The sequence below is a fragment of the Mytilus trossulus genome, chromosome 9 (assembly GCF_036588685.1).
Source record: "Mytilus trossulus isolate FHL-02 chromosome 9, PNRI_Mtr1.1.1.hap1, whole genome shotgun sequence".
NCBI classification, from domain to species: Eukaryota; Metazoa; Mollusca; class Bivalvia; order Mytilida; family Mytilidae; genus Mytilus; species Mytilus trossulus.
The window spans coordinates 31,135,025-31,162,961 of NC_086381.1; the positions used below are offsets into that span (position 1 = coordinate 31,135,025).

General features: G+C 32.1%; 1 protein-coding gene across 1 annotated transcript; it reads left to right on the plus strand.

The window, feature by feature from the left end:
• Positions 1 to 7,976: 7,976 nt before the first annotated feature.
• LOC134683809 (trafficking regulator of GLUT4 1-like) lies at positions 7,977 to 21,839 on the plus strand. The gene is made up of 4 exons (XM_063543114.1): positions 7,977 to 8,098; positions 18,661 to 18,712; positions 20,328 to 20,468; positions 21,653 to 21,839. Exons 2-4 carry the CDS (start codon positions 18,698 to 18,700, stop codon positions 21,785 to 21,787), a joined length of 291 nt encoding a protein of 96 aa, XP_063399184.1. The 5' UTR covers positions 7,977 to 8,098; positions 18,661 to 18,697; the 3' UTR covers positions 21,788 to 21,839.
• Positions 21,840 to 27,937: the final 6,098 nt, after the last annotated feature.

Genomic DNA, 27,937 nt, shown 5'->3' on the forward strand with positions numbered 1-27,937 from the left:
TATGTCTTTCTTTCGAAAAAAGAAATTACGGCCACAAATCTGAATTTTGAGCAAATATACGAAATTTCGACCTCATTTTACTCAAAAAGTAGCACATGAAGGTATATTTTTTATTACATATTTGATTTAATCAGGCAAAAAATAGCCTATATGCAAATTTTCATGAACTTGTAAATACAGGATCAAAACTGTATCGTATGCCATTTGGCACAACTTTTTGGAATTTTGGATCCTCAATGCTCTTCAACTTTGTATTTGTTTGGTTTATAACTATTTCGATATGAGCGTCACTGATGAGTCTTATGTAGACGAAACGCGCGTCTGGCGTACTAAATTATAATCCTGGTACCTTTGATAACTATTTACACCACTGGGTCGATGCCTCTGCTGGTGGACGTTTCGTCCCCGAGGGTATCACCAGCCCAGTAGTCAGCACTTCGGTGTTGACATGAATATCAATTATGTGGTCATTTTTATACATTTCCTGTTTACAAAACTTTGAATTTTTCAAAAACTAAGGACTTTCTTATCCCAGGCATAGATTACCTTAGCCGTATTTGGCACAACTTTTTGGAATTTTGGATCCTCAATGCTCTTCAACTTTGTATTTGTTTGGTTTATAACTATTTCGATATGAGCGTCACTGATGAGTCTTATGTAGACGAAACGCGCGTCTGGCGTACTAAACTATAATCCTTGTACCTTTGATAACTACTTAAGCAGTGAGATAGTTTTCACTTCTTTTGTACCATCATGAGAAGCTCTTACATAAAGTCTGTGTCATAGGAATAAAGTATGAAGACGGTAAGAAGAGGACTACTGGTGTTTGCCAAACACCGATTGAAAAACACAACACCAAAACGTACATAAAAATCATTCATACCGACATTGCTTTCTGCAACGTAAAAGGTTGAGAAGTAAAATAATTTTACAACACTTATGAATGATCATCGTGACTTAGATCGTTTTTATATAACACGTCTTTGGAATGTTTTAATTTCAATATCTGATTCGCATTGATACTAGAAAAAATAGTGCAACAGTAACTTTAAAGCCTAGTTTCGATTTGCAATAAAAGAGGAACGAAAGATACCAAAGGGACAGTCAAACTCTTAAATAGAAAATAAATTTACAACGCCATGGCTAAAAATGAAAAAGACAGATACTAACAATAGTAAACCTGACACAATACGAAAACTAAAGAATAAACAACACGATAAAATAATCGTGACATGTCATCACATAGATGTTGTTTTTTAAACAACATGGCATTTTTTGGCACAGTTTGTCTCATTAATAATCATAGTATAATGATCCAACTTCAACGATCAAACCAGTCCGCATGGGTTGGCGAGTTCGATAAAAAGAAACTAATATACAATAATACCATTTACGGTACCAATTTTTCTGTATCAGATGCGCGTTTCGACAATCAATGTCCCTTCAGTGATGCTTGAGACCAAAATATTTGAAAATACAAAGCTTATTTAAAGGATAAAGAGATATGAACCATAAAGGACAAAAAAATATGCCAAAGCCGGACAAGGAATCAGAGCTTTGTATAAGGGTGATACATTCCTTAATGTTGAATGATTTCACAAATTTTGTAACAGCAAATTTAAATAACACAAACTATTATTGCATGCAGGTACAAAAGTACTGATTCTGGTAGGGTGATACCCTCGGGACCTATCAATCCTACAACAGAGACATCGACTCAGTGGTAGTAACAGCACAATATATAAATATATATAAAAGAGAAACTTAAACATTGATAAAAGACTTATAAGATATTCAGCTTCCATTCATTTAAAGTACGTTAGTTTTCATTTCAACTGGTACAATTTCAACATTACCAAACGATTTAGTTCAAAAAAATATTAGTATCTTTATCGTTGTCTTTAATGCAAGTCATGTTTGTTTTTTTATTTGCAGGATATTGCCTCAAATAAATAAGAGATATGTGAATTGCCAATAATTAAAATACTTAAGACAATTTTTGAAATAAACCTTAATGCTCTGAAGGGCCAGTATTGCTCACCTTGGTATATGTGCAGCAGTGCCGATAAACAAAGGATATTCTACTTCATTACAGACATAGAATTCATGACAAAATTCTCTGTTGTTGTGTCTGTGACTTGTTTGTATATCTTTCTTTACTTACCATTTTTGAGGTCATATCCATCTATAATGGACTTGACCAGTAGATCAAAAAAATTAACAAAAAATTATGAAACAAATATTCTATAGGGAAACTCCAGGAATGTCATTTGAAAATTTTAGTCATTCCAGCTTATTTGTAGATCTTACTTTGCTGAAGTTTGTTATTATATCCAATAAATAACACAAAACAATCAAAACTACCAAAACTACCAATCCAGAGGCAACAACCGAAGCACAGGTTGTCTGAAGAGTCAGAAAATGTCATGGCAGATAGATCATGACCTGATGAATATCTTTTACCTCCATGTCAGATTCACTCAGGATGATTTAGCCTTAGATTAGTTTAATTTTGCTCGGTAATTTCAAAGGAGAAGATTAAAAAAAAAGTTAACGGACGATGACGTACGACGGACACCAAGTGATGAGAAAAACTTACTTGGCCCTCTGGACCAGGTGAGCTTAAAATAAAAAATAAACAAAACAGGCATCTCTAATGACTTCACTCAGGGACTCAATTATAAGAGCATATCATTAAAAAATATTAAAGTGGGTTAAACACAGAGAAATAATTTAAAAAAAAGACTTTGCTACTCTTTATCAACACAAACTGGAATATAGAGATTTAAATGCATCTTTTTCAAATTCAATTTTTTGTTAAGAGTTTATTTATGATTATGACCATATCAACAAAAATGTATGTCATCACTGAATGGGCTGGTGACACCCACCGAATAGTAAACCTCCACAAGCCGTGTGGTTGTAAATAATATCTCTTTTCAAGAAATTCATGATAGAAAAATGGCAATCTATAGTAGAATATCATACGTTTGTGCAACAACAAATATCAGTTGTATTTGGTAATGTTGACTCTGATAAAATGAACACAATAGCATATGACTAATTATCCCAGTCTGGTTTAATTTGATCGTTCAAAGATACAAATGTTCATTCTGTCAATTTTAAATTATTTATTGCTTGATCTACAGAATTAAAAAAAATATTGTAAAATATGAACAGTAATGTTGATTTTATTAGACTAATTAAATACACTTTTCAACACAAATACAATACAAATATGTGTATACACATAAACGCATTAACAATTAATGGTTAAGACCTATTCAATAAATTGAATTATATTAATTGACAAGATAGAATAAAAAGTTACATGATAACATAGGATAGAATGAAACACTTTTAGGAATTTTGGATCTCAATACTCTTCAACTTCGTACTTTATTTGGCTTTTTTCGACTTTTTTTTATTCACTGATGAATCTTTTGTAGACGAATCTTCAGAAGGCATGTACCAAGTCAAGAATATAATAGTTTTTTTTTCTCTTTATTGTTTAACACCAATTGTACAATCTACCTAAATTTCAAATATTGAGTTTGTAAACGCCGATTTTGATACATAAAAATACCCACATATTCAGATCACATCGTAAAGGTGTATATCATGATTATGAATTAATGATTAGAATTATTCTAAAAATAAAAATAAAATGTACTTAGAACACTATTGTTAACAGAACATGGAGAAATTCTATCATATTCATTTTGATAATTCAGACCAATATTATAGGTCAATGTACGGCCGTCAACATCTGGAATTATCGGTTCATAGTGACGCATACGAAATAAGGACAGATGTACGTCAATTTGGGTATTTGTTTAGTAAAGTGTACCGTTTAAAAAGTCATATAACCATATGAAAAATTAAATAACAAAAAGTCAAACTCCACGGAAAGCTCATTGATCAAATGTCAAAATCAAAAGCTCATAAGCATCAAACGCATGGAAAACAAATGTCATGTTCCTGAATGGGTACAGGAATGTATTTATGTAGAAATGGCGTATTAAACCATAAAGTATACTTTAAAGACACAACGAAACATTACAATATAGAATAACGAGGTATGGTATAAAGACAACAGTACTTTACCGCTGTTCAAATTCATAAATAGATAGAGCAAAAACAAATACGGGTTACAAATTAAAACTGAAGAAAACGTATCAAAAATAAAAAAAAATACAACACGACAGTATGTATGTTTGCTATGTTTGCAAATACGACAATTATCACTTATAAGATCAAATAAAGCTAATTTAAGCAACTTTCTGTCATCATACAACTCAAAACAGTAAGGAAAAGACATACTGTAACATTCGCTCTAAAAAGACCTGGCATTATCAGCTACAAAAGATTTCAAACGACACAACAAACGGCCTAATTTATTATCAAAAGATAATAGTAAAAATAAAAAAAAATATTGGGGAGACATCATTTATTCATCAGTTGTGTAATAGATAATAAAATACCATACTTGTACCTAGTGCACATTATAGTACATATTACTTATGATGCTTTTGCTATTGGCGACCCAATTTTCTGCTTGATATGTGTGCAAACCAAGTCAGCCATTACAAATGCAGAATAAGTTCCCATTGGAATAACGACTGTTGGTTTTGATAGAAATCCGACAGACTCATCAAATTTATTGTCAGTGCAGTATGAGAATAAGAAACAGATTTCAATTTAATGCATCGTGTGCATTTTATCAATTATAACCGCATCATGGTTTGAGACTACATTAAATACAAAAAAATATAAATTTATAAACAAAGGAAGACAAGAAAAAATGTGTCCAGTGTGTGCGTTTTGAAATAAACAGAAGCGAACTATAAGAACACACACACATGTAAACTTCAAGCACAAGGTAAACAAAGGAAACGAAGTCACTCTAAACTAACCATCAGAATTGCAAATGCTTGTAACGTATCAGGTATTTATGCCGTATATTATAAGAGTCCTGTGTTTTGTTTACAGAGAGATGTACATGTCTTTTGTCTAATAATTTGTGGAATCAACAAATAACGAACACTAGTATTTTATTTTAAATAATGACTTTTCTTCTAATTTTAATACAATAATAGTTCATTGAAATACTAGTTGTTAATACTTTGAATTTCACATATATCAATATCTATGAGCCTTATCACATAGTTTATCTTCTCTTCTGTTTTCTTTTTGCCTTTGCAATCTATGTTTTAGCAAAACCAGTTTTGTTATTATGTAATTGTGTGGATCCTTATAGATTTTCGGTTGTTTTACCGTTATCTGATCATTGATGCAAAACATAGCTTACACAAACTTTTGACCACCATACACTGTTCTTTATGGAAGACTATTGAAATTTATTCACACATAGCTTTTAATCCTAAAATAGACGAATCCATATGTGATGGGAGGCAACCCTTGGTATTTATCGTCTTATTGCCATAGGAAAAACATTGTTTTTAAAAAATGAAAAGTAAACGCACTAAAGAAAAAAAAATCACAATTTTTCACGATACTTTTCCAAAACGTTTAATCTATGTTTGCGTGTATGTAAACATTTCAAGCATTATGGTTTAATAGTAAATGCATTCCAAAAAGTAACTACTACATCTAGGGACAAACCTTAACTCAATACTATACCCTTTCATTTAATTTAAATATAGCTTTCTCCATTTTATATTTTTCCCATTTCACAACTATGTGTTTATACTAAAGGATACAAATAAATAAGCTAGTGGTGAGAAACAGGACAATCTGAAATTATTAAATCGAATACACTGTATATACTTCTTCCTACATAAAGATTATATCTAAGTCTGATACTAAATTCTTTATATTCGCACTAACTTCTTTTTTATATAACAGTCTTATGTTTCTTAAGTGTTTTTCCGTTTTATGAAGCATACCCTATATTGTTTAACAAAACTGACGAGGAAGGCAACGACTATGATTTAAAAATCTTCTGACAATACATGTAGATTGTACTAGAGTATATCTATAAGTAACTTGTTGTCTCTTTCTCATTTAACATTGAACTGAATATGTAGTTTTATAAAATCAATTTCTTTTTTGTGTATGTGCATTGCAGGGTAAAACAGATTTTTATTTCTAGAATGAATTTACTTAGATACATGTCAAGCAGAACTGACAGAAATGTCCATTTTGAAATGCGTTTTTCCAAAGATATATCACTATATAATTTCTATTGGCACGTAAATAATGCGTTGTCCATGTTTTTATTGTAGTTAGATCAGGTTATTGTTTTTTTTATAAATCAAATGAAGACATTGAAGGTCATATACGAATATTCAGTATAATACAAAAATTTATACAATACAAACCTGAAAAACTGTTTTATTGAGAAATTATTAAAATTTGAATAATACAAATCAAAAACAACCTTCAATATTGTAAGTTTTCATAAGTATGACGTCATGCTTTGTCATGACGTGTTGTGCCAAAAACAATCACGAAACTTTATTTAGTTTATCTTAAATCTTTTTATTTTTTATAACTTCTAGTACTACATGTACTTGTTTTTGAAATGCACTAGACTTGGAGGGACAGTTTTGTATTTGAAGAGTTACAACCGTCCATTTATGATGACACATGCAGACTAATAATAATCATTGATAAGAAGTGGCATACGATACCATTTAAAAAAAATATGTTGCCATACATTGTATGATATAACCTATTGGAAATGATTTTTTTCTAAAGTATGCTTTGTTTTCATACCAAACATTGTGAACCTGACTACTTTTGATTGGTCTATAACTACTTAAATCTTGCCTTAGTATTTATTATTTATATATTAAACAGAATTTTGAAGAACAGGGTCATTTATGCGTTTTCCAAAATAAAATTGGTAAATGTTAAATCATTATATTTCGCTATTGAAATTTAAGGCAGGTATGCAAGCTTGGAAGATCTTATAAAAGAGAAGGAAGGTATCCAACGGTAAACCGAAATTACCAAATTTATTCAAACGTGTGTAGATAAAATATTTGTGTGTGTTTCTTAGTAGTAATACATTTAAGTAGGATTTGAGTCATGTAGGAATTTTTTTTATCGAGTGTAAAAATGTCTCAACCTCAGTTTACCCATACCTGTTAAAGTATTTTTTCAAATAACAATGGTATCGGAGAAACGTTACAAGATCGTTTTCGATATTGAGGGTGGAGGGGTAGGGGACAACTCAATACGACTGATTTGAAAAATGTATATCACTGTGTATAGGTCAGACGAAAAGAATTCCAGAAAGAAATATAGGTGTGTAGTATTGATACACAATAATGACGACTTGCTATTAAAACGAGTTTAGTCGTTCATAGATTTCTATACATATATTTTGTCAGTATTTATATAAGTACAATCCACGTGTTACAAGCCACGTGTTACAATCCACGTTGAATACAGAAGGAAATTCAGCAAACATTTTAGATGCTGGGAGGCCTTTGAGTTCATAACCTTTCTTTGTATTTCTCCAGTTGTCAATAGGAATATAAATGGAAGAACATCTAGTAAAACACATTGATCTAGGAAATGAATTGCATCTGGTATCAATTAGCATCACAAAAGTGTATAACGTGCATATGTTCACTTATAAGTAAATGAGAAAGCTTCTTCTCAGCGAACTAGATATCTGAATTATTCTAATTCTGTTTAAACGAAACGTACTGATAAATGAATTCATATCCTTTTAGATAAGTTAATATGAACTAATCGTATACAGTATGAACACAATACTTTTAACGAATGACTAATTAACCTTTCCTTTGAAAAGCTTGAAAGATAGCAAGAATATTATCATACCAAATAACTTAAGTTATTGATATTACCCTATTCACTCACTCATGCAAAAAGCAATTGTTACAATGGTATGTTTAATTGAAATTGACATAGTTGTTTTTTCTAGTTCGACCAACCAAGGAATTTGTTTGTTTTCAAAAACTAAAAATAAAAGATATTATATTTTTCTTAATTAGACCAACTCATAAGGATATGACCAATACAGTAGTACTATTAAAAAAAGAAAATTGCGGGCCTGATTGAACTACGAGACAACGTCATCCAGTAATTGATACATAAAAAGGTAAAGATTCATTTATTAAATAAGTTATCTTTCGACTCTTTTTTTTTTAATACACATAAAATATTCATCAAATCTTTATCTAATTTGAATAGTAAGACAAGTAGGGGACGTAGTCAGCAATTTTTGAAATCGAATATAAAAGATTAAAAAGAAAACCGTTCATCAATGTATACAAAACATTTATTCTTGATCATTCTGATATTCGTCAAAGAAACCCATTTATGCAGCTTTTTGAATCAAAATCATAGAAATATACTAAGCTGGGGATAAAACACTTTATCCCCGGCTTAGTATATTTCTTTGAGTTTGATTGGTTAACGCACGTCTTTACAAAACCCATAGCCTCTGGGTGTTGCTAATCCATTTCCCCGGACGTTGCTACCCATTACATCGGGGAACTTCACTCGCGTTTTCCTTAGTTCCATGGTTGTTGCTTATGAAATATCGAATTCTGTAGATTATCCATGATGAATGTATAGTTAGATACTTAATGCACTAAATATTTCATCTTATTATGTCGATAATTTGTACTCATTTTAGTAAATGTATCACTATGCTGCCAAATTGTCAATGAATGGGACTACTGACCTACAAAATATAGCTATGCAAATGACCCACGTTGACGTTATGCCATCTATAATGTAACTCTCACAACATTGATCGCCAAATTCAACCTATTTCAGTTTCGCTGTCTCTAGATTAAAAACTTTTTATATTTGTCTACCTGTAGGGTTCTACCAAAGGTAGTACCGTAAACCCCTTTAGAAATATGTCACATTCCCAAATTTCAACAAAAAAATATTAAAAAAAAGAAAAATACATAACTTTCACGTTGTCGAGTTTCTCTACAAATGTCCAGATTTAGACCGGGAATGAATTCGTCATCTACGTTCATATCCGTAGACATGGATATTTTAACACCCTTCAGTACCCTAAACACCATTCGGTCGCGCATCAGGGCGTATATGGATACTTCAGGGTGTTAAATAATCATTTCTACGGATATGAACGTAGATAATTTATATTATTTTTATAAAAGAGACAGAAAGTTAATAAATACGAAAAGTTTACGGAAAATATTTAATCGAAATCGTTGGAAAAAAACAAGAACCACAAACCCTCACATATTCCAGAGGCGATATCAGCTGATGAAAAGTAGTATGCATGGGAAAAATCATAAATCACACAAAAATGAAAATAACATTAATAACCTCGTTTGTCCAAAGAACCTTTTTGATTAAACATTATTGGAATTAGTTTTAAACATTAACGCTTTGTCCTAAAAAATTGATAACAGAGAAAGTATTTCATGAACAAGTGACATCCAAATATGTCCACATCACCATGTAAATTAGAACTATATATAAAGAGATGTGGTATGAGTGAAAATGACACAACTCTCTATGCAAGTCTCAATTTGCAAAAGTACAGCATTTACATTTATCTGTAGGGAGAAACTATCTATATGTTCACAAATAATTTTCGTTTATTATAGTTTTAGTGTAACTATAAATTTGAAACGTGTTTTCAAAACATGTAAAGCTTCCCCTGCAATTAATTATTGTCTGCTTTTAGTCAATTCATTATGTCATCTTACTATGCAAAGAAGTACATGCCTAAGTCAGGGATCTGATTTACATGTATTGTCGAAATGCGCATCTGGTGCAAGAAAATTGGTACCGTTAATTTTATTACTACCACTGGGTCGATGCCTCTGCTGGTGGACTATTAGTCCCCGAGGGTATCACCAGCCCAGTAGCCAGTACTTCGGTACTGGCATGAAAATACGGATTTTTTGTGTTATTTAAATTTACTGTTACGAAATATTAGAAATTATTATAAATTAAGGAATGTATCTCCCTCATGCATAGCTCTGATTCCTTTCACGGATTTGGCTATACTTTTTGGACCTTTTGGATTATAGCTCTACATCATTTATATAAGCTTTGGGTTTCAAATATTTTGGCCACGAGCATCACTGAAGAGACATGTATTGTCGAAATGCGCATCTGGTGCAAGAAAATTGGTACCGTTAATTTTATTACTACCACTGGGTCGATGCCTCTGCTGGTGGACTATTAGTCCCCGAAGGTATCACCAGCCCAGTAGCCAGTACTTCGGTACTGGCATGAAAATACGGATTTTTTGTGTTATTTAAATTTACTGTTACGAAATATTAGAAATTATTATAAATTAAGGAATGTATCTCCCTCATGCATAGCTCTGATTCCTTTCACGGATTTGGCTATACTTTTTGGACCTTTTGGATTATAGCTCTACATCATTTATATAAGCTTTGGGTTTCAAATATTTTGGCCACGAGCATCACTGAAGAGACATGTATTGTCGAAATGAGCATCTGGTGCAAGAAAATTGGTACCGTTAATTTTATTACTACCACTGGGTCGATGCCTCTGCTGGTGGACTATTAGTCCCCGAGGGTATCACCAGCCCAGTAGCCAGTACTTCGGTACTGGCATGAAAATACGGATTTTTTGTGTTATTTAAATTTACTGTTACGAAATATTAGAAATTATTATAAATTAAGGAATGTATCTCCCTCATGCATAGCTCTGATTCCTTTCACGGATTTGGCTATACTTTTTGGACCTTTTGGATTATAGCTCTACATCATTTATATAAGCTTTGGGTTTCAAATATTTTGGCCACGAGCATCACTGAAGAGACATGTATTGTCGAAATGCGCATCTGGTGTAAGAAAATTGGTACCGTTAATTTTATTACTACCACTGGGTCGATGCCTCTGCTGGTGGACTATTAGTCCCCGAGGGTATCACCAGCCCAGTAGCCAGTACTTCGGTACTGGCATGAAAATACGGATTTTTTTGTGTTATTTAAATTTACTGTTACGAAATATTAGAAATTATTATAAATTAAGGAATGTATCTCCCTTATGCATAGCTCTGATTCCTTTCACGGATTTGGCTATACTTTTTGGAACTTTTGGATTATAGCTCTACATCATTTATATAAGCTTTGGGTTTCAAATATTTTGGCCACGAGCATCACCGAAGAGACATGTATTGTCGAAATGCGCATCTGGTGCAAGAAAATTGGTACCGTTAATTTTATTACAGTAGTTTTCGTTTGTTTATGTAATTTATACGTGTTTCTTGTTTCTCGTTTTTTTATATAGATTAGACCTATGGTTTTCCAGTTTGAAGGGTTTTACACTAGTAATGTTGGGACCCTTTATAGCTTGTTGTTCGGTGTGAGCCAATGCTCCGTGTTGAAGGCCTTACATTCACCTATAATGGTTGACTTTTATAAATTGTTATTTGGATGGAGAGTAGTCTATATGGCACTCACACCACATCTTCCTATATCTATATAGTAAAACACCGCTTAATATCAATTTGCAAACTTACTCTATCAGCTACCATCGTACCATTTTGGACTCACAAGGGTCTTTTGAAATTACATATTTTACAATGATTCTATTGAATAGATTTACAAAGCAAAAAATTCGTTATTGAGATATTTTTGAAAACACTTGTAATACAAGTTAAGTTAGCCACACTATACTATCAATATACCAATTAAATGATTACTCAAGCCAAGAACCATCAAATCAAGGAGTAAACAAAGACCCACAAAACCAAAAGAGATTTACATCAACAGTTATAAATAGACCTTTTCATCAACTCTCGGCAAAGACTAATGACACCTACAGCTTACAGGTAAAATGGAGGGGTCATCACAAAGACAAAAACGTATGATTATCATTACGATATATAAATTCGGTTTGGCGGTTATATATAGCTTCACAAGATATAAAAATATAAAGATAAAAATATTTTTTGTTCATACAATATTCTAATTACATGTGTTTACACGACATTTAACGTTGAATTGATTGAAAACTTACTGCAATACTTCCGCATCTTGATCAGCTTTCTCTTCAACTTTATGATCATGCCGCATGCCAATAAGAATAAATGTGTATCTGATAGAGTTTTTCTGAAAATTTCTGGAATTTCTGAAACATTATAAATGGACTGTCTGTCCGTCTGCTATCACACTTGTAAATACGGTCGAGCCTCTTTTAAACGATCTTAACCTTACCCAATGTACATATTCAATTTTGGGAGGGGTATACACATATTGATTTCTAAAGTGGAAGGTAAAGATCAGGATACCTTGTTACAGTTGGTGTATTTCCTTCTTGAATAAGGGGAGATGTATTAACATTTAAGCATTACATACCTGTGTATTGAATTCATAATTCAATATGCTAGTTACTATATAGCTTTCTCATTGTAAATTCGTTTAGGATAGTGCTAAGCAGGGGTTGTGAGTCAAATGTCTTATTTTTTCCATTTTTTAATTAAATGGTCGTCCTCAAGAACTGATTGTCCAATATAATTGCCCGTGTTTCGAAAAAAGACGTTGTCCTTTTTATTGTAGAGCCATTTCCCAGTTCTCGTAAATGACCTCTGAGTTTCTTGCAAGAAGCCGAAATTGCTTAGCAATAGACTTAAATGGGGTCTATGTAGATCAAGTACCGTTGGTGTTATAAGTTACACTTTCATTGCTATATTTTATTTTGTTGTCAACGGATCAGGAGTTGTTTCGCTGATTCTTGTTTTCCTTGACAAATCTTTGCCGGTTTTGTAATTTTGTAAATTTTTTTTTCGTACTAATAATGATTTTTTTTAAATTTCGTCTATGAACATGCATTTGGGATTTTTTTTGGACATGTTTTGTGCGCCTGAACCAAGTCCTGAAAATGTTGATACTGTGTACTGCATTCACACGGTGGAAATTATGTTTGCCTCCATATTCGATTCCAGACCTTTTTAGTCGAGATCGCGGTATTCTTTTGTTTTTTAATCTGTTTATTCTTCTGTTTTATTTTCCAACGTACAGTTAGTTGATCTTTGTTTTTCCTTCTAAATTTAAAAGTTCATGCCATTTTACACTGTTGGAAAGTTTTATCATTGTCAATCAAATAAATTTCAAGCATTTAAAAATCTCTTAGTGATGTATGGTATTATTTTCAATTTTTACTTTTGAGACGACCCCTCACATCTTACCTGTCGTAGTCGTTCTCAATTGTAGGTGTAGACAATTGTTGAAAACGTCTTATAATAAATAAGAAACAATATGAACTCCACTTAAAACCGGGAGTGAAATCAGGTGTTCCGGAAGGGTTGTGAACATGTGCTAAGTACTAGTATATTATTCCATGGAAAGGTATACGGTATACTATGACATAAAGAGCTCGGGACAAGCCCCTCGTTCTAAATTTCATTATATATGTAACTCTCCCAAACGTGTCATTCCCCTCAAACGTGTCCGATTTCCACAAACGTGTCCTTTCACCATTAACAAGTCCGTAACATTCAAATTTGCCCAAACGTGTCCGTTTCCATAACCCCCAAACGTGTCCGATTATTGTTATTCGCCAAAACGTGTCCATTATTACACGCCAACACGTCTCACGTCTTTTAGCGCTAATGCATGTATGTCCCATATCAATAACGTTTACGGCAATTATATGATGGGGGACACAGATGATAAAGTGGTCATATATTAGCATTAGCTTGTTCAATGCCGGTTGTTAATGAATAGCATAAAAGTATATTGTAAATTTAATCTGTAACATATGAAAATACTTTTCAATACATTTTCTTATTGTCCAGTTGCAAGTATTTTATGCTTATTTAGAGCTAACATACATTGAAAACTAGTGCAGCTGATATATATCGTTTACTAAGTAAATTGTTTGTTACTAAACAACTCCGATGATGCCTTTTATATAAATCCGACGGCGGGCTTTTAGCAGAATTTACTTCCCTTTTTCAACAGTTCTAATAATAAAAAGCTCTTCAAATCATTCAGTGTTTATCAGGTGTTTTAATAAATTTTAACAGATTTCGAGCATCATTGAAGACACACAAAAAAGAGACATAACCCAGATAATGTCCAGTGTCAAATATTTCATGCATTATTTGAGAGTTCCAAATGGTGAAGTTGAAATCATCCCTTCGTAAATTTTACGGACGCCATCACGAGTTGGTTGACCGTTATGGAATAACCGTTTCACAAATAATATCGGATATGTTCCTTACGTCGTAACTACAATCCCCTTCCCTTTCATGACTTTGTCCTACCAAATTAGACTATTTACCGGATTTGTAATCACATAAGCAACACGACGGGTGCCGCATGTGGAGCAGGATCTGCTTACCCTTCCGGACCACCTGAGATCACCCCTAGTTTTTGGTGGGGTTCGTGTTGTTTATTCTTTATTTTTCTATGTTGTGTCATGTGTACTATTGTTTTTCTGTTTGTCTTTTTTATTTTTAGCCATGGCGTTGTCAGTTTGTTTCAGATTTATGAGTTTGACTGTCCCTTTGGTATCTTTCGTCCCTCTTTTTTGAACGACATCATGTTAACAAGAACTGAATATTATACATAGATTTTATTTTCATACCGGGAATTTAAGATAAGGCCTACCTTTTTTATGGTTATTTGGGATTAACACTAGTTGGGATTTTAATGTTTAAAAAAATCAGAGTCAGTAAAGACCAATTTTGTTTATGTCTTCAATAAGAATGTACTTCAATCTCCGTAGAGGTCGATTAAAACAAATGTTGCCGTAAATACAACTGATGGCAACATAAAAGAGTGATTAATTATCGGCTACAAAGGTTTTAATTAGCATAGAAATTGATATTCTCCTTACACGAGTTAACTTATATCTACAATTAAACAGAGAATAGTAGCTTACTTTTACATTCAGCATATAAAGCCGACACTTTTACCACGGTTATACACTGTACTGCCTAAAGTTATTTATTTCTATTTTTTTCAATGAAATAGTAAAATGAGGAAAGAACAATTACCAAAAAACAACGTATTTAAAAAAACGGACACGACTGAAAGTTCCAGTAAAAGAAAGAAAAAAGGTTGATTCGGACATGTTCGGGGGATTCGACATGTTATGGCGTTTATACAAGTCCCACGCTATGACGCCCTTTTACATTTAGACATGTTTTCTAGTTCGTGATGTCAGTGACGTCAAGTGGACACGTTTTTGGGAATCGGACAAGTTTGGGGGAAAGGACACGTTTCTGAGTGTTACATATATACCTTTTAATAAACTAATCGATACTTCTTTTGACAAACAAAGCTAAAGTAATTTTGTTACATGCATGACGTCTTATTTATTGATAATATTTTGATACAATTAATTATAATCAACAGAAAACCGGTACTGAGGTACTCGCATTGTCACAAATGTACAAACTTCTCGTAAATGTAACGGTGGATTGGTTACGAAATTGGCATTAAGTGTACTAATTAGGTTGCAAATATTAAGAGTGACTTGTAACTTTTATATAATTTGGCACTACTTACGAAGGGTAATTACCTGACAAATACCTTACACTCATATAACTTGACATTAATTAACTGGTCAACACCTGCCATGCAGTGTTTTCATATATGATCATATATGATAAGTGAATAATGCCCTTTAAGATTTGTGCTGTTTAATTTAACTATCATAAACAATTATTATATACCAATTGACCAGAAAGAAACATAGATTATTTACAAAACGCTTTAGCTATTAAAATGAACAAATGCATAAATGTTTCCTTTATCCGCCAAAATAAGCGAAATTAAACACCTCGTGAAAAAAAGCAGCTATGCGGAAATTCAATCAATTAATTTGCGGTGTTGACATTTTCAATTGTTTGTACGCATTGACATAAATTTTCATGCAAATGCTACTGTCTTTATCTACATAATAACCTTTTGCTTTCAATCATTTTATAAAAATGCAAAACAACTATCATTTTATGATAAATATCTTTTATACTGATATATTAAATGTGTAATCTTCTCAAGGTGGCCTGCTGTAAAAATAATGTCCCCTGTAGTTAATTAAAAGATAAAAAAAAAATACCGAATACCGAGGAAAATTCCAAACGGAAAGTCCCTAAGTAAATGGCAAAGTCAAAATATTGTTATTAACTTCCTTGTGTTTAAGCGATATCTGTTTCTAATAAGTCAAAGTAATTTTTTTTTTTTTTAAATCAACGACGTGACATTCTTAACTTTTCAGTGCATTGTTGTGAATAGACTAGTACGGTTCTTTATATAAAAAAAATCGACTAACAACGTCCACTGATATATAGCATATTCGATTGATACACTTTTTTTACATTCTGTGCATTATAACTACAGATATGTTACAGGGGTAAATTCAGTAAAAAATCTCCCATTGACTTTAATGCTAATCTATGTATGGAATTAAATTTTATCCTGATTTACCTTTAGAAATTGGAAACTTTCATATAGCATTCACGAAAGTACAAATGTAGCCCTATCTTTTGCACTAATAAAAACATAGGGTCATGCGGCATTTTTGGCATTCACATGGCCTTGTTTACAAACAATGTAGATTCGCACTGAATTCCTATACTGGCCCCCATTACTTTTTAACCATGTAGTAAAAAAAATTAGTACATTCAGCATTCATTTTTTTATCTTTTTTTACTCTAGTTTTGATCCATCTGCCAAAAAATATTTATTACAAACATTATCTACCAATCAGAAGTGCATATGACTTCAGTGTTATACAAAAAGCTCTCCCCTAAATGGGCGGTCCCTGATGACGTATATTTATGTACTGAATTTGCCCCTACAGAACTGATAAGTATCGAAGTATTCAAACATGTGTGATACAGTTAAAAAGAGTATTTTCATTCTGACCAAATGACTTAATCTATGTTTTGAATAAATCAAAAAGTAGTATTGATGGCATGCACGCTAGGTTTTAGCTGTATGCTTTATTTTTATACAAAACATTGAGGTACTGAAGAATGAATAAATAGTTATCAAAGGTACCAGGATTATAATTTATTACGTCAGACGCGCGTTTCGTATACATAAGACTTATCAGTAACACTTATATCAAAATATATATAGGCCCAACAAGAACAAAGTTGAAGAGCATTGAGGATTCAAAATTCCAAATACGGCTATGGTAATCTATGACTGGGATACAAAAAAATCCTTAGTTTTCTACAAAATTCGATATTTTGTAAACAGGTTATTTGTAAATGACCACATTATTGATATTCATGTCAACATCGAAGAGTTGACTAATGGGCTGGTGTAAACAGTTTACAAATGTTCCAGCCCTGCTCGTCCGAATTTAAAGTATTTCTACTCTAAATTCAATTAGGCTTTAAACAAAACAAACACAGAAATAGAGTTAGTTGCTCGCAGTAACATAATTATCTTCTCTTGCGATACAAATTTTATTTCACTCTATAATACAAGTTTCTTCGATACAAACAACATAATATAAATACATGTAATAAACATAGCAGCCATTAATGTGACTAACTTCGTACTATACGACCTAACTGCGAGCACCTTCGATACTAATACATTTAAATACCAAACTTTATATAGTACCCCACCCGTAGAAACCGCCAAAACTTTTCTCGTGCATTGTACACGTAACATCAGACTTTATAAATAGTACATACTCCTGCAGAACTAGTTCTAAAACTAGTTACACTAATTCCCATCTATATATAATAACTACAAATACCTAAAGGGAAAACCCCAATTTCAAACGAAATGAAATATATGTTGTCTGGGATAAAAAAAAATCCTAAGGTTTTCCAAAAGATTTAAAGTTTTGTAAACATGTAATTTATAAATGACCATATTATTGATATTGATGTCCACACCGAAGTGTTGACTACTGAACGGAACGTATGATACCCTCGGGGACAAAACGTCCACCAACAGTGGCATCGACCCAGTGGTGTAAATAAAGATCTTAATCAGAACAAAATGTTACTTTGAGATTTGGGTGTATCTTTTCACCTTCTAGTGCTTTCTAACTAGTTAAAAATTATAAACCTTTTGTAAATAAAATATCTGCCATTTTCCATGCAATTAATACATTAGGTATGAATTTGGAGACCAAGTTCATTTTAGCTCTGTAATGAAAAAAAATAACCAATAAGAATAAAAATGTTAAAGGATCACTACATGTATATGATGTAGTTACGACATATAACAATAAATCATGGAATTGAATAGTAAAATGAAAATTCGTTTGTATTAAAATATTAAGTAACTCATACAGAATTATAAGATCATGACACATACTTTAAAAAGAACGACAATATCCCTGACATAAATAGCCTATGGTTGCGGGAGTGAGATGTAATCTGCTCTCATGTTCAATAATAACAGGATTTTCAGAAATAGTTATTTTATCGTTTGTCATTTTTTTAAATCATGAATTGTTAACGTCATTTGAGAAGTTTTTTGTACTTAATTTAGCTTTGCACATACTGAGATTGTGTCTTCGGTCGAACCACCATATCGTTTGTTACTATTTTCTATAGAAGTTATATATATTTACTACTAGTAACACAACTATTCATCAATGACTTAAGCAAAGACGTAAACAACAACAAGTCAACGTCATTATTGAACTATTTTCTTTTGCATTTTTACCCATATTAAACGTCTGTTCTTTTTTTTATCTTACTTTTCAGTGTGACAACTATCGAGAAATACTAGAAGGAAATTAAAATGCAAGACAATAGAGTAAGTTTGAGAATGAAAGAAACCTTTATTTTAGGTACAAATGTAACATATTTATCCTGCACAAAATCAAATTATATTGTAGTCGTGTAATTAGCTAGCGGTATTTGCTATTGCTTTCATTTGCCATATGTCATCGTGTATCTCGTTGTTGTTTTGAGTTTGAAAAACATTATTCAAAAAGAATGTAGTTTATAAACTATACGTTCTGTATACATGCCACATGCTAAGCAGAAAAACAGGGCCGATAAAGAAACATTCTGATTTACACCAGATAGCTTTTTGAAAATTATGTCGAAAATCAGCATGACAGAAATAAAGAACTATCAAAATTACAGTGTTCGAATGCCTGATCTACAATTCTGCCTTCTATGCGTAATACACAATCGGTACTTCTTGATAGAAAGTTGTTGTCCTCAAAAGACTTCTTAACCAAATTCTTACGTCTTTTTGGTGCTATTATACTGAAATTCATAACAAATAGAGAAATAGATATCAAAGGTACCAGGATTATAATTTAATACGCCAGACGCGCGTTTCGTCTACATAAGACTGATCACTGACGCTCAGATCAAAACAGTTAAAATGCCAAACAAATACAAAACCTGTAAACAGCGAAAATCATCAACAATCTGCGATCTCCGATCTATCTTAATGTTATAAAAAATGTCAATGAATTCTGTATGGAGTAATTCTCCTTTAATGACAGTTTTAATTTTTGTTTGCTATTTTGGCTATAAACATGGAAACTATATAAGTTAGACAGGGAAACTGTTACTTTTACAATAAGATAGCCAACAAACCGTTTTTGTTTTAAATTAGAAGATACTTTGTGTTCCCTACTGTTAATTCTCCCTTTTTATAGAGGGACAATCGTCTATGTGTGAAATCGTTTCCACTTTGCACACATATACACAAAATGTTAAAATCTAAATGTTGTACACACTTCCTCAATAGTAGAAATAAAAAGGAATTAAAAAAAACCCAAACAACAAACAATTAGCATTTTGAACAATAAATAAATAAACCGAATTCAGAATTAAACTCTTAAACCAAACCGTCGCACATAAAACAAGACATTCAAGCTGTATAAGTCGAATTCCAACCGTAAAACTCATGACCCGAAGATCTTTTTTTGTGATGTGAAAGTACAATGCATGTGGTAAATGTGCATATATGATCATAAAGATGGCAGACTAAAGCGTTCAAACAAACACATGACAACATGGTTATTATATGGGTTTCTGAAGAAACAAGATTTTTTTTATGAAATACGAATGAAACATAAGAACATTACTTTCATATGACTAGAATGTATCATAACGAGTTATTTGACAGTTATGTAAAATGTGTTTCACAGATGACAACGGATATTTTACGGTTGTTGATGACATAGTCGAATCCTGTTTTCTCAAAGAAAATAAAAACAACACGTTGTAAGTATTATTGGGAGCTTGTTTTCGACTTTTGAGTTTTATCATGTTGAAAATCCCTTTGATATCATCCCTCTTTTCAGTTGCAATATAAATGATTTGATCATTGTTAATCCACAAGTAGAAACAAACAAAAAAGGACATTCATATCATTTTCTAGTATGTTACCTATGTTCTTTTACAAGGTACACGTAACACCAACAAATGTTGTAGTTCAGACTAGAGAATCTGACACAAGACCATTTGATTGGACAGTTCCGGCATTTTGTGTTTATTGTTGCTGTTGTTGGCCTCTCGGAATTATTGCTATGGTTTATGCACACGATGTAAGTATATTATCAGTTACAAAAATAGGTAATTATAAACAGTATTAGTTCTCCGGTACTGACATGATTGATAATACACGTTTTAATTTCCAATTATAAATTTATAAATTATTAGAAAATGGATTACAATATTTTCAGGCCCTTTTTGGAGCTTCCAAATACTGAAAATCGATATTTCTCGACATCTCATTGATTGTAAAATTATTTAACCAACAGAATCTTAAAAGTAAGTCATTTTGGATTTAACACTTAAGTTCGTTTAGAATCGCGTGAAAGTACGATTGTGGCATTGTGACGCTATCTTGTTGATTGCTACGGCGACCAAGCATGACGGTTTAATCACTGAAGTTCGATTGAGTACTTACAGTATATATCAAATTATTTCACATTCTTATTAAAAGTTGATGAATAATTAATTTTGATTGCATGAGACAGATTTTCGGGATTTTTAGTATATGTGTTTTATTAAATTAGTATTGGAAATTTTCACATCATCACTGCTGTCAAATTGGTAAATATGTACAATACATAAAGTTTCAATTGATGTCCGTCGATACAAGTGCTACACTTAGATGCAAACATTTAGATCCAATACTCAACAATATTAGTGTCAACAGTCTTTATATTCTTGCACAATTTGACTCTAAAATGTATATCATGTTTGGTATCACTAAGGCAAGGCTTTCCGACACTAACTCGTCATCAACTTTTTTGAATAATACAGTGTTTGTACTGAAATTTCAAAAGGTCAAGAACTAAAGACGGATATAGCTATCTCTATCTACAGTTGTGATTCGAAGGCGAACACAACGTTTCCTGTTAGTGTGGTACCACATCGAAAGATTTTAGATTGTTGATTTGTTTCTTTCATTTCATTTAGTCTTCTAATTGCACACTGTTACTGTCTGGTCTGAAGACTTTCATTTACGCTTTCAGCTTTGCAGAGTACTGTAGCAATATGAGTTCAGATGCTTTTAGGTGAATTCATACATTCTGTGTTTGACCTGTGTTTGATATCCGATTCACTGACAAAATATATGCTCGTGCACATCGTATCGATAGGTGTATATTCACTTTAAAATGCTATTCATACCAAGTTTAAGTCATGCATGCTTAGTTTATTTAAACATTTAAAACATTTAAAGAAAATCTTTCAACGATTTACCTTTTTAATCTCCTTTTAGGCAAATACAGCAGCTGACCATGGTGACTTTGAACATGCTCACAAAAGCGCAACCATTGCCGGAGTCCTGACCGTTGCAAGTTTTCTATGTGGTGTTGGTGCTATTGTTGCAATAGTTGTGATCGTCCTTACTTAAATCATATAATAAGATGTAACTTGGAACATTTTAACTATAATTCTTGATAGATTTTGTGAAGGAATTCAATGTTTGTTGAACAACGATTCAATAAATAGTACTTAAAAAAACAAAGAATTATCAGAGTGAGATTTGTTTAAATATAGTGATAGAAATGGACCTCCTTTCAGAGATATTTGATTAAAAAAAAAAAAGACGGATACAGGCTGACTCGGGGTTTTTACCTCATATATAGAATTTGCATTATTCTGCTCTAAAGTTTTAGGAAAAATATCAATATTCAGCTTTAAAAGAGGGAAGAAAGATACCAGAGGGACAGTCAAACTCATAAATCGAAAATAAACTGACAACGCCAGGCTCAAAGTGAAAGAAGACAAACAGACGAACAGTAGAACACAGGACACAACATAGAAAACTAAAAAAACACAAACCCAGCAAAAACTAGCAGCGATCTAAAGTGCTCCGGAAGGATGAGCAGATCCTTGCATCCGTCGTGTTGATTATGGTATAACAAATCCGATAAATATTTTTATTCGGTAGGCCACATTTATGAAAGGAAAGGGGAGTATAGTTACGACGTTAAGGAACATATCCGATATCATTTGTGAAACAGTTATTCCATTACAGTCAACCAACTCATGATGACGTCCGTAAAATTTACGAAGGGATGAATTAAACTTTATCATTTGGACTTCTTGGTTTAATTGCTTCCTTGTGAGCAGCGACCCTCTATCAAGAAAATCATGATAGAAATTGCAAGCACTGGAATATCGTATCGATTGGGAGATATATATATACCTCGTATGCAGGTGTTGCTGGAATGTTGCTACTTAGAACTGGAAAATACACATTTTGAAAGCTGAAATCATCTCTTTTGTTGAAAAGATTGGTTTTCAACCGACCCTTGTTGTCAATTTTGAAATGTTAGTCAAGATATGAGGCCGACTTGACTATATCTGTTGTATCCTTTATTTCTAGTTCGATGGGATAAATGCGTTCAACATAGTCACCAAATGTTGAATTATTTAGTAAAAGAACGTCACCTATATAGCGGAAACTAAAGTTAAAGAATATTGCTAACTTCTTAGATTTCTTCATAAGAAGTTCCTATATCAATCAGCCTCATAATAGTTAAGTCGGCAAGAAGAAAAACACGTCCTGCGAACGTAACAAAAAAGTTGTCAATTAAAAAATCTACCATCATGATAATGTCAGTTTCAGAATTTTATTTTGGTTTGAATTAGAATTATCATTAGACTACCACTTGGTCGATGCCACTGCTGGTGGAAATTTATTTTCCCAATGGTATCACCAGCGCAGTAGTCAGCACTTTTGTGTTGACATGAATTATCACTGAGATGTTATTTTTATTTTAATACTAAGGGCTTTTCAACCTCAGACATAGATTATCTTAGCTGTATTTGGCAAAACTTTTAGGTATTTTGGTTCTCAATGCTCTTCAACTTTGTACTTTATTTTGCTAATTTAACTTTTTTGATTCGAGCGTCACTTACGAGTCTTTTGAAGACGAAACGCACATCTGGCGTATATAAAAAAATTAGTCCTGGTATCTATAATGAGTTTTGTATCAAAAGTACAAAAAATATGAAAAAAAAACGCTTTGTCAGCACTCATTTTATAGAGTTATGTTCTTTTTACAGAACATGATTAATACTGCTTCGGTTCATGGTTTTCATATTATTCGATTTAGACATTTTTACATTTTCTATGCAAATTACTAGTGTAACGTGTGTTATTCGTTAGCCTGGGGGACCAGATAAAAGTGTCGCATTAAGCAGGGGTCGGAATACTCAGTTGTCGGATAAGGCAGTCACAAAGTATTTTTTCTGCAAGGATATACATATTTTGGGAATATGAAAATGTGTCGGTTAAAGCAGGACATTGCAATACTCTTAAGGAATAGAGAATATAACACAATACCATTTGATTGGAGAGTTTTGGTATTTTTAGTTTATATTTGCTGTTGTTGGCCTGCCGGATTAATTGCTTTAGGTTATGCAAACAGTGCAAATATAATTATCCGTTTTGAAAATAAAATAAAACATATACAGTGTAAGTACTTCGTAACTGAAATGTTTAGTATCTAACTTTCCTGAACCTTTGTTTATAAATTTTAAAACTTCTAAAAACTACCAGAAATGTCTCAAATAAAATTGACCTTAGATGGATTCGGCTATTATTTTTGTCCAGTCCTTTCTGGTGATATGGCTCTGCAACTGTTTTGCTTCTATTAAATCACTGGATCTTAAAATATCGACTATAACGTTCCTTGTGAAAGAACTATATATATTCATATATTAAGTGCTTCTACCGAATGAAATTTATAAGGTGTTGTTTTCATTTTTTATTAAAGTTAAAACAAATGTTTAATAGTATAGTAACCAAGGACAAAACAGGAGACCGAAGCACAAAACTATGTATACTTGTATTGCATGTCTAAACTTTTATAATAATGCTTATATAGCAAGTAAACAGTGAAGGAATACTTGGACTAGGAAAGAGGGAATTTTTCCAACTTATCGGACTTTATGATGACATACATATTAATGATGAGTTATACAGCGTATGGGTTTGACGTAGTTTTCCGTAATCAGCAACGGATGTTAAATATAATCAATAATATATCTGTCCCCCTGTGGAAAATAAAGAATAGAGATATTTACTATATATATAGGACTCGGGATAATTCTCAGAATTATGCGTTAACCTGAAGTGCATTGTTTTGACCTTGGAGTCCTATGGTGGCAGTTTGATGTTATCTTGTTGAAGTACGACATCCGATGGAGTACATGAATTAATATATTTTCTATGATGAGTTTATTTACATGTTCACACAAATTGATAATGAAGCTCTATTTGTTGGAAGCAGATTTGTATGCTTTAATTAGTTATTTAGTTTGGGTATTTTCGCTTAAAAAGTTTTGGGATACACATTAATTTAAAGTCACGCATGCTAAACAAATAACCTTTGGATATCATATTTAATGAGCGAATCAAGTCATTTAATTATATATAAAAAGAGTGACTGGTGAAAAATAATGTTTGTCACATTTTTGAATCAATGCAAGTCTATTTCAGTTGCTTAGTCTTCTGTGTCCGATTTTTATAACTTTTTACGCATCCATATCGTTTAATCGTCCAAATAAATTCTCTCTGTCTTTTATGACATGTATGATGTGAAATATGACAGCTAATTAATTGTCGTGTTTTGAACCCATAATTTAAGAATTGTAACCTTATAGTAAACAATCAACAAAAAAGCATGGATATTGAGAACGTACATAGCATGTACAATAAGACAATAGTAAAGCGAGATCCATGCGTATTGCGATCACCGGATTGTTAAGAGAAAGGTCATGTTGAGTTCACTGTTTACGGAAAACATATCTACGAGTTGGTAACTTGAAGCAAACAATTACTAAGAGTAAATATCTTCTAAATTTTGACAAATTATAGAAAAATTTAGAAAAAAGTATGTACAGATAAGTTTCATTATAGAAAAATAGCCATTTAATTAAAAAATAACCAGATGCATCATTTTATTTAAATTTCACTATTTGACTTTAAAGATGTCTATTAAAGTAAGCTTTGCTGCCTTATAGCTGACGTACCTACATATATATGTGTTATATATATAAGAAGGCGTGACATGAGAGCGACGATGAAAAACTCTCCATCCAAGTTACAATGTATGAAATTTTAACAATTATAGGTAATAGTACGGTCTTTAACACGGAACATAGGCATCCATCGAACATCAAACTGTAAAGGGCATAACATAACCAGTGTAAAACAATGCAAACAGAGACACCATGCGGTCTAATCTAAAAAGGAAAAGGAGAAAGACTTATCATACTGTAGGCTGAACTAATAACTGTTTTGTTTTGTACCCGAAAAAGACAACGATAACAGTGTACAGAAAAAAGTAAAATCACAAAAATACTGAACTAAGCGGAAAATCAATTTGGAGAGTCCATAATCACATGGCAAAATCAAATAACAAAACGCATAAAAAATGAATGGACAAGAACTGTCATATTCCTGCAGATTTTATTATTCAAAATTTATTTCTTAAAGACAAAAACAGCAGGTGACCATTACGATTTTGAACATGCTCACAAAAAAATCATGTATTGCAGGAATCCTGACCGTTGCAAGTTTTCTTTGTGGTATTTGTGGTATTGTTAATGTCGTCACACTTGTGAATTCACGTACTAAAGTAATATGATAAGTTATGGAACATTTTGATAAGTTTATTGATAGATTTCGTGAGAGAAATGTGTGTTTAAAGTACAACAATTCACTAAATCGCACTTAATAACAAAACCAAAGAGTAACCAGAGTGTAAGTTTGCAATGTTTAATTAATAATTGTGAAGTAGTTGTTTATGTTTATATGTCTCTTTTTATTGAGTAAAGCCACTGTATACATTCATGGTATTATGTTACACCACTGTTGCAGATTAGGGTAAATGATGGCGCCTTTTAAAACGTTTAAAAGTTTAAACCTGCTATATTTAATTTGTATGCACTTTACTAGTCAGGAGCCTGATGTTCATTGATTTTCTTTTGTTGATATTGTTCATGAGTGTTTCTCGTTTCTATTTTTAATAGATCAAACCGTTTGTGTTTTTGTATGAGTTGTTTACCTCTAGTCATTTTGCAGCTTGCTGTTAGTTTTGAGTCAAGGCTCTGTGTCGATGGTCCTACTTTGACCTTTAATTGTTTACTTTTTACACATTGTGACTTTAATGGAGAGTTATCTCATTGGCACTCATACAATATCTTCTTATTTCTATTACTCTACAAACAACACTTCAATACGACGAATTGTCACAATCGGAAATTAACAATCATTGGTCACTGTACACTGTACGGACTTCATGTCAAACTTTATGTAAAACAATTCAAACAAGAAAACTAACAGCCTAGTTTTAGTACAAAAACAAATGTGTTACACATCAACAACCGACAACCACTGAATAACATGCTCTTGTAGTGGAACAAGCATATATCAAAGTGACAGGATTAAAAAAAAAATATTTGAAAAAAGCTTTAATCATCAGATTGATACAATATGAAATGAATCAAACAAAAACACAAAGTGGAAATGGACAAGTACTTACTTATATGTATACATCCACACAACAGAAAGACACTAAGTACAGATTTGAGGGTAATCGAAGTTACTGACAGCTAGCTAGTTCAAGGCAATCACACCTAATTACAAATGAACAATGCATCTAAGACAACATAATCATTCAGTACACATCTAACATCCAGTGGATGTAGTGAAAAAAACGCCATGAACAGACAGAGAAGAAGCTTGACTTTATGCATTGCTTAGATAAAACTATCAACAGTATTCTACAGGCAGATTTCCATTACTTTGTGAGCTTAAGTGACATATGCATTGTTCCAACAATGACTACAAGTTTATACAAAAAATCAGATATATTCGTATATATATATGATTAACTTGAATGATCAACGTCATTATTCAATCCAGTTTTTCCCTATTAATTCGTTACTAAAAATTACAATATTTTAATTAAATAAAACTAAGGGTAATTTGAATAACGCCGCAGTACATTTTTTAAAAACATTTTATATATACAAGAAGATCTGGTATGAGTGCCAATGAGACAATTCTGTATCCAAGTCAACATTTGTAAAAAGTAAACCATTATTAGTCAAAGTGCGGCCAGCAAATTTGCTGAAGCCAATAAAATATATTAATACAACAAATTGTCATAGACTCAACGAACAAATTTGATCTAAATAAATGCAGTACTTTTTAAAAAAGGCAGATGTAAAACAATATCAGAAAGACAAGTATATATTTGTTTAATCTTGGACGACCAACGTCACTTATCTATAACGTCCATACGAACGAATATGATATATTTATAAATACAAAAAAATTGGCAGTCGGGGAAAATACTTAAACAATACATGTACATTAGTCTGATATTGACATCTATATATGCGAAGACACTGTTTTGCTATGAATATGTACTCCTTATCAATAGTTCCTTGTGTTCAGTCTAAATTGAGTGGTGTCACATCTTACAATGTATATTCAAAATATTTAAATTACAAAAATTAGAAAAACAAACGGGTTTTTAAT